At 39.5% G+C, this 12,400-nt stretch overlaps 1 protein-coding gene across 1 annotated transcript in view; it reads right to left on the bottom strand.

Moving 5' to 3' along the window:
* Positions 1 to 12,400, bottom strand: part of LOC137537877 (mucin-6-like) — a 146,453-nt gene that overhangs the window by 46,664 nt on the left and 87,389 nt on the right. Inside the window, exons 13-15 of the mRNA XM_068259823.1 lie at positions 10,781 to 10,919; positions 10,492 to 10,596; positions 619 to 691 (exon numbers count right to left, since the gene is read on the bottom strand). Coding sequence (XP_068115924.1) covers positions 619 to 691; positions 10,492 to 10,596; positions 10,781 to 10,919 — 317 coding nt within the window. The remainder of the gene's footprint in view (positions 1 to 618; positions 692 to 10,491; positions 10,597 to 10,780; positions 10,920 to 12,400) is intronic.

Raw genomic sequence — 12,400 nt, 5'->3', positions numbered from 1 at the left:
TCTTTTCTATGGAGCTGAAGTCCCCATCAGACAGAAATCTTTGCAAGATGCTGCACACACAGATGCTGTACAGACACAAAAGATTAGTATCTGCAAAAGATCTGTTATTGCCAAAGATCCGTTCCTGCAAATTGCATTCATGTCTGATGTGTGTATGAGCCTTTACTCTCTTGGCAATAAAGAGCTAATGGATACAGCCTTCTGAAAGCCAGATATCTCTTACATAAAGTACACGTGAAATTAGAGATGGTCAATGAGATGGAAATAATTTGCACTCAAATTGCATTCCGGCTTGCAATTGGACCAATCAAAATTGTCATGCTGCGTAAAATTTGCATGAAGTTACCACACAAGCCAGAACTATGAGCATCTCACTTTCCGTCTGTGTTCAATAGGCAAAACTTTGTGCATTGCTAATTAATGCAAATGTACTCTCATCTGCATAAAAAAATATGACTTTCAGGCTAATCTAGTCAGTTTCAGTGAGTGGAATCCGCACCACAACCTACAATAATAGAAAACTACACGGGCGCCAAGCATTGCAAAATAACTCACAGCAGCTGCGTTACATAGTGTGGATGCGGCCTTACATAGAATAATGATATCAGGATGACTCACCTGCAGTAAAAGGCAGTGGCATAGTCTGACCATCTACTGTGATGTGATCCTCCTTGGACAATATTATTGCACCCTGTATTGAAATAATGATCGTGAAACATTATAATCTCTTCCTTTGGAATGATGTTGAGATGCAGAACAGTGTACCAAGGATTACATTAATACATTGGATTACTGTGGGTTTGTAAAATGGAACATGTATGCAAGTGTAAGAAAGGCACAGGAAGTGATTTAAAGAGGGATTGTCAACCACAAAATCAAATTCCATTTACCCACTGCTCTGTGATTAATATACAGTCTGCAACCTTACCCAACATTGCATGCACTCCAATCTATTCAGAAATGTTTCTGCTGTAATACATCTTATCTCAGTCAGCCTAGTGCTATATTTGCCATTGCCAACAAGAAGGAAGCTTTTCATCACCCGTCCCACATTTCTGATCCTCACTGATTGGCTGAGGGCAGTTCAGTGAGCTGCTGAAATCTAGTGTATGCTGTTCTCACATTACAAAGCAAGCTAGCTATGACAGTGCAGTTTCTAGGAGAAAAAAAAGTAAGGGAGGAAATTATATCAGGATTGGCTTCAGTCAGAAGGAATAAAGATGGATGCCAGGAAAATAATTATCTTTATTTACAATATAAAAAATTCACTGATATCAAAATGTGGACAGTACAAAAAATCTTTTATATATGTAGAACAAGTTGTTATCTACTAATATGTGTGTTTTTTTCCTGGGATAGTATGGCTGCCCCTGCTGATTTAAGGGGAACACAGCATAAAGTATTCCTGCAAACCTGAACTGCACTTTTAAAAACGTGTCTGCTATTAGGTGGCAAGCCTCACATTAGTCATATCAAAACCTAGTGAGAATGGCTGACAGGGAAGCAAATAAGCTGTCACATGTGCTGGACCCATAGTGATAATTTTTGTTTTAAATGAAGCAGAATTTACAAAAGATAATTATTGCTTTGCTGTATGGTGCAAGCGCAGCAGCAGCATGTCTAATTTAAAGGGGCACTACAGCAAAAAATTTGTTAAATTTAAAATATGTGCAAACCAACACAAATAAGAAGTACTTTTTTTCCAGAGTAGAATGAGCCATAAATTACTTTTCTCCTATATTGCTGTCACTTACAGTAGGTAGTAGAAATCTGACAGAAGTGACAGGTTTTGGACAAGTCAATCTCTTCATAGGGGATTCTCAGCAAACAATGATGCTGGCAAGCTTCCCTGCTCGCTACACCGTTTTTTGGCAGTTGGACAGAGCAACTGCCATTCACTAAGTGCTTTTGAAAAAAAATAAATCCCTGAGAATCCCCCCATGAAGAGATGGACTAGCCCAAACCCTGTCGCTTCTGTCAGATTTCTACTACCTACTGTAAGTGACAGCAACATAGGAGAAAAGTAATTTATGGCTCATTTTACTCTGGAAAAAAACATACTTATTTGTATATGTTTGCACATATTTTAAATTTTACAATTTTTCGCTGTAGTGCCCCTTTAATAATTCTATGCTATTTTGTCTCTATTCTGACAGTGGTATAGTAGTAAGGGATGTCAAGGCTCTGAGTGAACCAGTGCCCTTGGACCTAAATGGCACATGTGGGGCATACAACTAAAAAAAAGGTATTGGCAAATTTTGTCTGCCGGATATACCGATAGTAGAATATTGTTAGTTTCAGATATTCCACAATCGTCTTACCTAACCTATCTCTCCCACTAACCTATCCACCTACCTACTCCTAACACTAACCTACCCCCTACCTTCTCCCAATACTACCCCTCCACTTATAAGTCAAACAGCAGATGAGCTACATAATATCACAATGCCAGACGCCCTATCATTTACCCCCACCACAACCTCTGGCCCACTCTGCCGATATCAGGGGTTCAGCTGGAAATCCTTGGAAAGACAGACAGTATTATGTGATTTTAATACATACAATATGTTAAGAAAGGGGAGGGGACAGTGTAACTTTGCATTGAGGCCCATAGTGCTTTAGGTACGCCATAACAGTCATTCTGGTATAACCCAGGCAAGAGATACATATTTTTTTTAATTTCAATAGAGTTTATTAAATATGTAAAAACAGTATCAAAGAAAGGATGCACAGTGAGGCCTGGAACCCACTGCAAAACGCTATTGCTAATCGCAAGCGCTAGCATTTTGTATGAGCAGGTTGTCAGCGGTTTCATGAGCGTTTTAGGATTTTACAAAGTGTATCAATTTTCCAGCGATTGTGTAGCGATTAGCGATTAGCGTTTTAAAGTCTGATTGGTCCTTTCAATTAATTTTAATTTTGTTACAGTGTGTGTTAACTTTAAAATGCTAGCAAAATCGCTCCATGCAGGTTTTGATGAGCGATTATGCCAGCGTTTATCTACTTTACATTGAAGCACTAATGCTCCCAAAATGCTGCATGTCCAGTGGAAGTTGCCCCATCCAATTACATTAGCTGAGCGTTTTGGCAAAATGCTAGCGTTCTGTAACGCTCCAAAAATGCTCTCAAAATCGCCCTTGTGGGTTCCAGCCCTTAGGGCTGATTCACACTACAAGAACTTTTTAAGCACTAGTGATTTGAAAAGCTCTTGCTAATGCAATGCTTTGGGGGATTTTTACAAAATCACATCCCTCCAGTGAGAACACACACATAGGCAGTGGTGGCGCCAGGGGGGTGCTGAAGCACCCCCTAAAATTGTCCAAGCACCCCTAAAGCACCCCCCAGCGTGAAATGACTTTTGGCATCTAATAGACACCGTGTCAATTCACCAGCGGCAGAGCAGGGCTACGGTAAAATGGCGTCCGAAGCCCTGCTCTGGACACTTCGAGTCTGCAGTGCAGGGCTTCGGGCACCATTTTATCATAGCCCTGCTCTCAGCGCGGGAGTTTCAGTTTAGGCTGGCAGGCTGCAGAGGATTGTGGGAGTTGCGTGCTGGATGGAGGCTGGGACAAGGAGGTCTTCTGCAGGTGAGTAATTTTTTATTTTATTTATTTATTAGCAGATGCATTTTCTGGTCAAATCTGCCACATGGTTGAAGTGTTTTCTGGTGAAATCTGCCACATGATTGAATTGCTTTCTTGTCAAATCTGCCACATGATTGTGTTTTCTGGTCAAATCTGCCACATGATTGAAGTGTTTTCTAGTCAAATCTGCCACATGATTGAACGTATTTTCTGGTCAAATCTGCCACGTGATTAAACGTATATTCTGGTCAAATCTGCCAACATGGTTGAACGTGTTTTCTGGTCAAATCTGCCTACATGGTTGAACGTGTTTTCTGGTCAAATCTGCCAACATGATTGTGTTTTCTGGTCAAATCTGCCACATGATTGTGTTTTCTGGTCAAATCTGCTGACATGATTGAACGTGTTTTCTGGTCAAATCTGCCACATGATTGAAGGGTTTTCTGGTCAAATCTGCCACATGATTGAACGTGTTTTCTGGTCAAATATGCCATATGATTGAACGTATTTTCTGGGCAAATCTGCCGACATGATTAAATGTGTTTTCTGGGCAAATCTGCTCACATTGCGTGTAATTTCTTGAGAAAACCTGCATTGCCTTTGCGTTGCGTTTGCGTTACAGTTATCTCCGCCCTCATCCGGTCATGGCCATGCCCATGCCCATTTTTCGCCGCGCAAAGCTACCCCAGCAATTGGTCCAGCACCTGCATAGCACCCCCCCCCCAAAATAATCCTGGAGCCGCCACTGCACATAGGATAGCATTAGCAAGATCATTTCAAATCACAAAGCTCTTAGAAAAGCCTTTGTAGTGTGAACGAGCCCTAATAGCAGATACTTTTTAAGATATCAGGGCAAGGTTTGATGGGTCGCATACATTTTCCAATCGTTTCTACCCTTGGTAAACTAACTCCACAGTGCCTTTGTTTCCAAAGCGAACACATTTTGTCTTTCGTTGGACCAGATTGGTGGTTATAAATAATGTAGTAATAATTCCATGCTTTCGATTTAAGGGATATGTTATGCACCAAACAACTTGTCTATGTAATGTAGTTAAGAAAGATGGTACTTGATTGTAATAAGATTAAAAAAAATACATTTCTCTTAATACACAATCTCCACTGACTCCGAATCTTGAAAAACTGCTTGTGGCAAAGAATGATCGTAATGTGCTAATTTTACTAAAGAGGAATTGGTTGTGAAATTTAGCAATTACTATCAAGGACCGCCCAAAAGGAGCGCTCTGACTCCAAAGGATTCACCACACACATTCAATTCAAATGCTTGCCACCACGTGTGAGTCAGCGCACGACTAACTACTTTAACACACTGAGAACACTTAATTAACCCTTGGCAGTAGGCAGGGATCGGTGCTAGATCTATCTGTGCCCGTTCCAGCATACGGGTTGTAGATGCAAATTACTATAGAACACAAGGTAATGTTTTTAGAGGCACAAGTGCGATTGTGTATGTTCAGAAACAGGTCATAACCATTAAAAGGATTTTTAAATCTTTAAATAACAAAAATGCATTACACACCTTTATATACACTAATTCACTTATACACACAAAGCTTAAAATAAAAGGGGGCAACTGTGAAAGGTTTTACTTAGCTTAGCAGTCCGTGTGGTATACTGACTCAAATAAAGTCCAGTTCACCTGCAGGCACTGATATCAAAAAGTTCCTTAAAACAAAGCGCTCGGTCCTCCCATGAGCGCATGCCTAGAGGAAGTTCTTTGTCGATGGATTTTTGGAAGACAAAGATGGTCGTTGAGCGACCAGATTTTTATAAAATCTGCCTTGGTGGGCTGTCTTTTAGTAAAAGATGGGTGTGTCTACCCCCTGGTGAGTGAGGTAGGCAGACCCTTTCACAAGCAAAAAATGATACAATTTACCAATTATCTTTACCATTTCTGTCTGGATTGACCCACAGCAAATCCGAGGGCAGAATTGTAATCTGCGACCAATGTTTGATCAAATGGCACTACATTTGGATAGGTTATCATGTGTGGTCTGCAAACGCTGAACAACTCTGTTTCCATAGCCATTAGAATGCTATAAGTTATCATTCTAACTTTAAGAAACTGGAAAATGTATTTGTTTTCTCTCTGTGATAACCCAATCTCGAGTTATTAATAAATGGGATTTTCCTGCTGTCTAAATTCAAATTTGTGGAGGGAACTTTTGAGAGGGAAGTTTAACTGCCTTTGGGGATCATCTCTGGTTATCAATGAAAAGACATGTGCTCGTCACTTAGGTATTAATGCAGAGAAATTATCTCCATCTTGCTTTTAGTTGATTATATGTTTTAAAATGTTTTGCAGATTATAACATTTCAAGATTTTATGATTATAAGCAGAGTTATTCTTTAATAAGAGTAAAAGTGGCCATACACTGGTAGATTTGCCATCAGATCGACCAACAGATAGATCCCTCTCTGATCGCATCTGATCAGAGAGGGATTGTAAGGCTGCCTTTACTGCAAACAGATTGTGAATTGATTTCAGCATGAAATCGATTCACCATTGTGAAGCTGCCGCCGCCACCCCGCATGCATTACCTGATCCGGCCGGCGCGAGTCCGTCAGTCTCCGCTGTCTTCTTCTCCGCGCTTGGCTCCAGCTTCACTGAACTTCCTGCCGGGGGAAGTTTAAATAGTAGAGGGCGCTCTACTGTTTAAACTTCCTGCCGGGACAGGAAGTGAAGCCAGCCGGAACCTGGAGCCCAGCGGAGAAAAAGACAATTTCCGTCCAAAAAAAGACAGCAGAGACCAGGGGACTCACGCCGGCGGAGCAGGTAATGTATTGCCGCTAGCGTCGGCCATCGGGCATTCAAAAGCCGTTACCAACGCACTCCTGACCCGCCGGCGAACTAGCAAAATCTTCAGCACGGTTGGCTCGACGGGAATCGACGGGAACGATTGATTTTGGACGGAAATTGATTGTTCTGTCAGCGATTGCGCAAAGATTTTACAGCAGATTCGATCACAGTGATCGAATCTGCTGTGTGTCGGCGGGAAAATCGTTAGGTGTATGGGCCCCTTTAGATTATTGGTTAGAGTAACCCTTAATGTCAGTTTCTGCAATAAGCTGTCTGTTCCCTGTACAAGGTTATGTTTATATTAAGATAACGCTGGAGAAATGTTCTGATTTTACTCAATTTTTGCTGCAATGCCTGCTTAGCAAGGCTTGCCCATCAGAGACATGAACCGCAGAAGCTAAGCCTGCTATATGCTGATATATTAATCATGTATAGTGATCATAGAGTTATTAAAGAATGAGTTGATCAATAATAGACATATATTAAGGTAAATGAGTTTGCGTTTCATATCATTTAGCATGTATTAAAACAGATGGCTGTTTGTTATGAATATAAAACTAAAGCAATAAGCCATGTAATCAAGACAGTACAACCTGTGACCACAAGGGCCGTTTAGATATCCCCGTTAATTAATGATGTACCAGAGAACATCCCATATTTTTAGAATATAAGATAAGCTTGAACATACGCATATATCTTAGCGTCCATCAGATCCAGAAAGATGTCATGAGGACACCACTTGGGTCATAAGATCTAATCAAAATGTTATTGATGTAGTTTTGATTAGAAAAGATGTAAATTGCTTACGTTAATAAATATATGTACGCACCTGCTCAGATAACCTGATAATTTAAAATGTCACAGAATGTACCAGTTAAAAATAAGTTTGAATTTTGTGCGTCACCATAAATCCCCTAACAGACGCCATCTTAGAAGCTTTACAATAAAAAGCCCTGTCAGGCTAGTATATTTTATCATTGAGCCTGAAATCTCTACTGAGATCGACTGAGGCCTAGAGACTCTACCTTCCACTGTGATTCTAGAACCCAAGAGAGGTAATATGCATTATTCTTGGGGAATTTATTAACAATAGCTTATATAGACGCTAAAGAATTGTCATTTCATACTTCAGCAGTTTTACGTTTTTTAGATACATTTTTATGCTATACTTCATATACAATCAGTAAGCATTACTATTTAAAGAGACACTGAAGCGAAAAAAAATATATGATATAATGAATTGGTTGTGTACTATGAATAATTACTAGAAGTTTAGCAGCAAAGAAAATATTCTCATATTTTTATTTTCAGGCATATAGTGTTTTTTCTAACATTGCATCATTCTATAATATGTGCAGATTACACAACACTCAGCATTCAAAATGATTCTTTCAGAGCAGTCTGTGAACTAATGACCTCTCCTCTGGCAGAGGAAAAGTAAATAGTTCAATAACACTTGAGTTAATAAAAGTCAGATAACAGCCCTCTCCATGACTTTGAAAGTCACAGAGCTTAATTGCTTTTTTGCATAGAGATAACAACTGGAGTTTCTTAACTCTTCCTATACTGGAAACAATTAGACTGATGTATCTGATCTTAATGTTTTATTTCTTAGCTGTACTACACATACAAATCATAATATCATAATTTTTTTTCGCTTCAGTGTCTCTTTAAATGCAATTGCAAGCTTAGGGACAACTACCCAGCATTGCTTGATGAAGATATATCTACTTAAAGTTCTTTATACAAGAATAGAACTCTATATACCATTTTTAAGGATAAAGCTATATTTGTGTGTACCAAACACTGTACAATCTCGAGATAACAATTATCGATAGAGGATAAAATCTACAGCAGAAGAGTTGCTATATTGATATGGACTTGTTTCACTAAAGGAACTTTGAAAATGTATATTGGATGACGAACTACAACCGGAGAGATGTATATCCCTGTATATATGCTTTATCTATTTTTTATATATATCAATATAATTGTATAAAATTCAACAGATGAGTATTGCATATTTTTTCCAGAGGTAACCCTGTTAACCTATAAATATTCTGTTTATAGTGAGTTGCGTGCCCACTACTGGCTAATATTGATTATGGTGACTTTTAGGCTGGCCCTTTAAACAGTTGATAATCATTTAAGGCAGATATCGATAAGCTATTTGACAAAGGAGCCACTTGTGAAGTGGGTGAGGGGACTCTGCTCTCATTCAGAGTGGGTTATAGGGAGAAAGGCAAAAAAAAGATAACTTCTTCTACTATTAAAATGAGAATGACAGTAACGGTCCTGGACCATACGAAAATCGTTGGCGATTACACACGACTTTCTGTATCCTTTATGACAATTACCATTACATGTAAAGATTTTGAAATGTATTTGTGTAATCCATTTGTAAATTTTGCATGTTTTGCAAAATTAAGAACACTGCAGTCATAAACGATTTATTGTGTGAATTGCAAATTTTTTTTTTGAACAAACAAGAATGATTAGGGGGAATAGTGGGAAAATCAATTTTAAAAAATTTAAGAATTTTTTTTTTAACGCTTGGTAAAATTATGTTTTGCTGTGGTACATTCAAATATGTATCAAGTTCAAAGTTCTGTATACTTATTTTATACATTTTAGAAACAGAGAGCATAAGGCTGCTCCTCCCAAACCTTTTTAACCCATGCAGTCTGGTATAGATAGAATTTAGAGCCTTGACCGTGTGGGGCTCCGCACCCTGAGCTATACCAGTCTGTATGGTCCACGATGTGGGGGGGGGGAGGGGGGCTCAGGAAGAGAGGGGCTCCAAAGCCTTTTTCTCTCCCCCAAAGCCTTTGTCCATACCATGAGCGAGAGGCTCTTCCCCAACCCCTAAATGCCTACTCCACCAAGTGAATTGGATACAGGAGTTCTAATGTACCTCTTAACACATTTCCACAGAGGGTTAAAGTTAAATAAAAATGCTACAACAAAAAAAGTTCTCTATTGTACTTAATTAACCATTGAAGATCCCTGCCACACTTCCACGCACATGCCACACATGACGATCCCCATCGGCACATTTATAGACACACTCACACTCACTCTCTCACTCTCTCTCTCTCTCTCTCTCTCTCTCTCTCTCTCTCTCTCTCTCTCTCTCTCCTCTCTCTCTCCTCTCTCTCTCCTCTCTCTCTCCTCTCTCCTCTCTCTCTTCTCCCCCTCTCCTCTCTCTCTTCTCTCCCTCTCTGTCTTCTCTCTCTCTCTCTCTCTCTCTCTCGAATCCTCCTCAGGGTTCAAGCTGAATAAAAACTTGTTATCCTAAAAAAGTGAAAAATATACCTAGAGTAAGGTTAGGTTCACAGTGGTCAGTTGCAGTTGCACTGCATGTCAACTCGCTGCCTATACAATTCCATGGACCTGTTCACAGTACTGTGCTGTGACTCATCGTATTTTTCTAACTTGCAGCATGTACGAGAGCTGCCCCCATCCTCTAGAATCTTTAAGATGGCCTATCCAACCCCTTCCACACAGTAACTCTCTGAATATTTATTCCACAGCCCCACCTAGTGTTTCCACCCCACCCCCTTAGATTGTAAGCCTCTGGCAGGCTCCTCCCTTCCCTAGTGTAGTTTGTACCGTTTGCCTTATATAACTTTGTTCTATGTCAGTGATGGCTAACCTTGGCACTCCAGCTGTGGTGGAACTACAAGTCCCATGAGGCATTGCAATACTCTGACAGCTCTAAGCATAATCCAGGGAGGCAGAGGCATGACGGGATTTGTAGTATTGTCACAGCTGGAGTGCCAAGGTTAGCCATCACTGTACTATTGTTATGTCTGTCATCCTTGTATCATTGTATATATTTATTGTCCAGTCCTGCATAATATATTGGCGCTTTATAAATACAATAAAAAATTATAATGTAGGCTTTGTATAAAAGTCTATGTCCAGTCTCCATTGCAGTTCACACACATTATAATGGATTACAGCGAGTGCATTGAGTAACTGACCACTGTGAATCTGGCCTGAAACAAGAATAAATAAACTAAAAATAATATAGATAAAAATAAAATAATGAAAACAATTACCATAGGTTAGGTTGAAGAAACTTACATTCATTGTTGAGTAGATGACACTGCTAAAACAGGTTTCAGATGAACTCACGCCACACTTTTCAAATACTCCCATGACTGTGTCACCCTCAGGAAAATTGGGGCTCTGTAATATGAAACCCAACATCTATTCAGCACATATTTACTAAAAAAATAAAGGTTCTGTGGTCTATCAAAGTTCTAACACACAATATATCAATATGCAAGAAGTGACTTGAAAAAAAAAAAAGTTTTCTACAAATCAAATTTTGCAGATGATTTCCCATTCGGCATTTTATTGTTGGACTTACCTTGACCAGGACATAAGTGCAGATTCCATGGAAGCGATATGAGCTGGTGTCAAAGGTTGTGACTACAGAGCCGCCCTCTACAGCACATCTTCCGGGACAAGGAGTGTTTGTGCAGTTCCATTGGCCTGCGTTGCATTGACTGTATAATGAGATAACAATGAAGTGGCATTGGTAAAAGTTACTGAAAGCATGTAGTTCATGTTATACAAAAACTTCTTTGTTCAGAGAATAAGACCTCATCAATTTCATTTTTTTCCCTTTTAGTTTTTGTCAGAGTGCAGAGCATTGAAGGACTTTCGCCAGCTAACTATTTTTATCTTTCTAATGGGTATATACTATTGGGTTGATTTTCCTCATGGCCTTGTCCTTGACAAAGTAAATGTGAATGAAAGTTTTCCTAACAGGGGCACTGACAGCAATGACACCTAACAGGTTCTATTTATCTTTGGCCAAATACTTGTATAAAAATGTTGTTATTGCCATTTTTCATCTACGGTAATTGAAGAGCTTTTTTATGCAGTATTTCCAAATTAATTTATTCATTTCATCACATTGCTATTGGCTATTCCAACCACATTTCTCTATCAAAGGTACACACACATACATAATAAGAGAAAGGTTAACAAAACACAATAATGTCATTCTTGTACACATACATAAGGCATGTTGCCCGGGGGCGCAAGCGAAATGACGAACTGCACGATATGGCTGCAATCAAAACAAGCACACGTTACTTAAACGACTTTTACACACGTGTAATATCTGCAGGGCAATTGGGAGCATCCTTCTCTCACCTCCACACATCATAGATGTAGACATGGAATTTGTATGCATTATGTCAGATTTTTTTTCTGTGCAATATTAGGGATGTAATAGTAGCCACAGCAAATGCTATTGGGACCAGGGGCAAGTGGGAGACCCAATTTGTTCATAGCTCATGATGTTTTTGTATTCTTAGCACCTTGTACCCACCAACCACTTGTCATTTAAACTAAACACTGGACTTGTATAATATGTGTAATGTGTACAGTGTGGAGATTGAACAAATCCGGATATTCACATTGCAGCATTGATCCTGATAACTTTCACTGGATAAAATGGAGTTACTCACCTGCAGGAAGTGACATCACTGATCACAAGACCCTGCAGAGTAAGGTACGGGTATATATTATAGTGTTCTTACTATTTCCTGCAGTCTCTGCATTTGGGGGGCAGCTGTTCATTTCTGCCTCCATGGGAATATGAGCAATATTCACTCATATCTATGGGAAAGAATGTTATTGCTTAAAGAGAACCTGTACTGAGTAAAATTATTTAAAATAAACACATGAGGTAACTTCAAATGAACATTACATAGTTACCTTGCCATCAGTTCCTCTCAGAAACTCACCATTTTCTGCTGACAGTGATCCCTTCCAGTTCTGACAACATTTTGTCAGAAACTGAAATATATCAGTTGCTGTCAGTTATATATCAGTTGCTGTCAGTTACGGCTGAGAGGAGAACTACTGTGTCCATGTTTCCCTATGGCTCAAGTGGGCGATGTTACAGTTTAACTGTGTGCTGACCAGAAATCACACAGTCGTCAAACAGGATGCAGGAAAGGAGAAAGAGATTGAG

This window comes from Hyperolius riggenbachi, chromosome 11 (genome assembly GCF_040937935.1).
Source record: "Hyperolius riggenbachi isolate aHypRig1 chromosome 11, aHypRig1.pri, whole genome shotgun sequence".
Classification (NCBI taxonomy): Eukaryota; Metazoa; Chordata; class Amphibia; order Anura; family Hyperoliidae; genus Hyperolius; species Hyperolius riggenbachi.
Note: the sequence above shows the minus strand (reverse complement) of the source record. Positions and strands in the feature narration are given on the sequence as shown.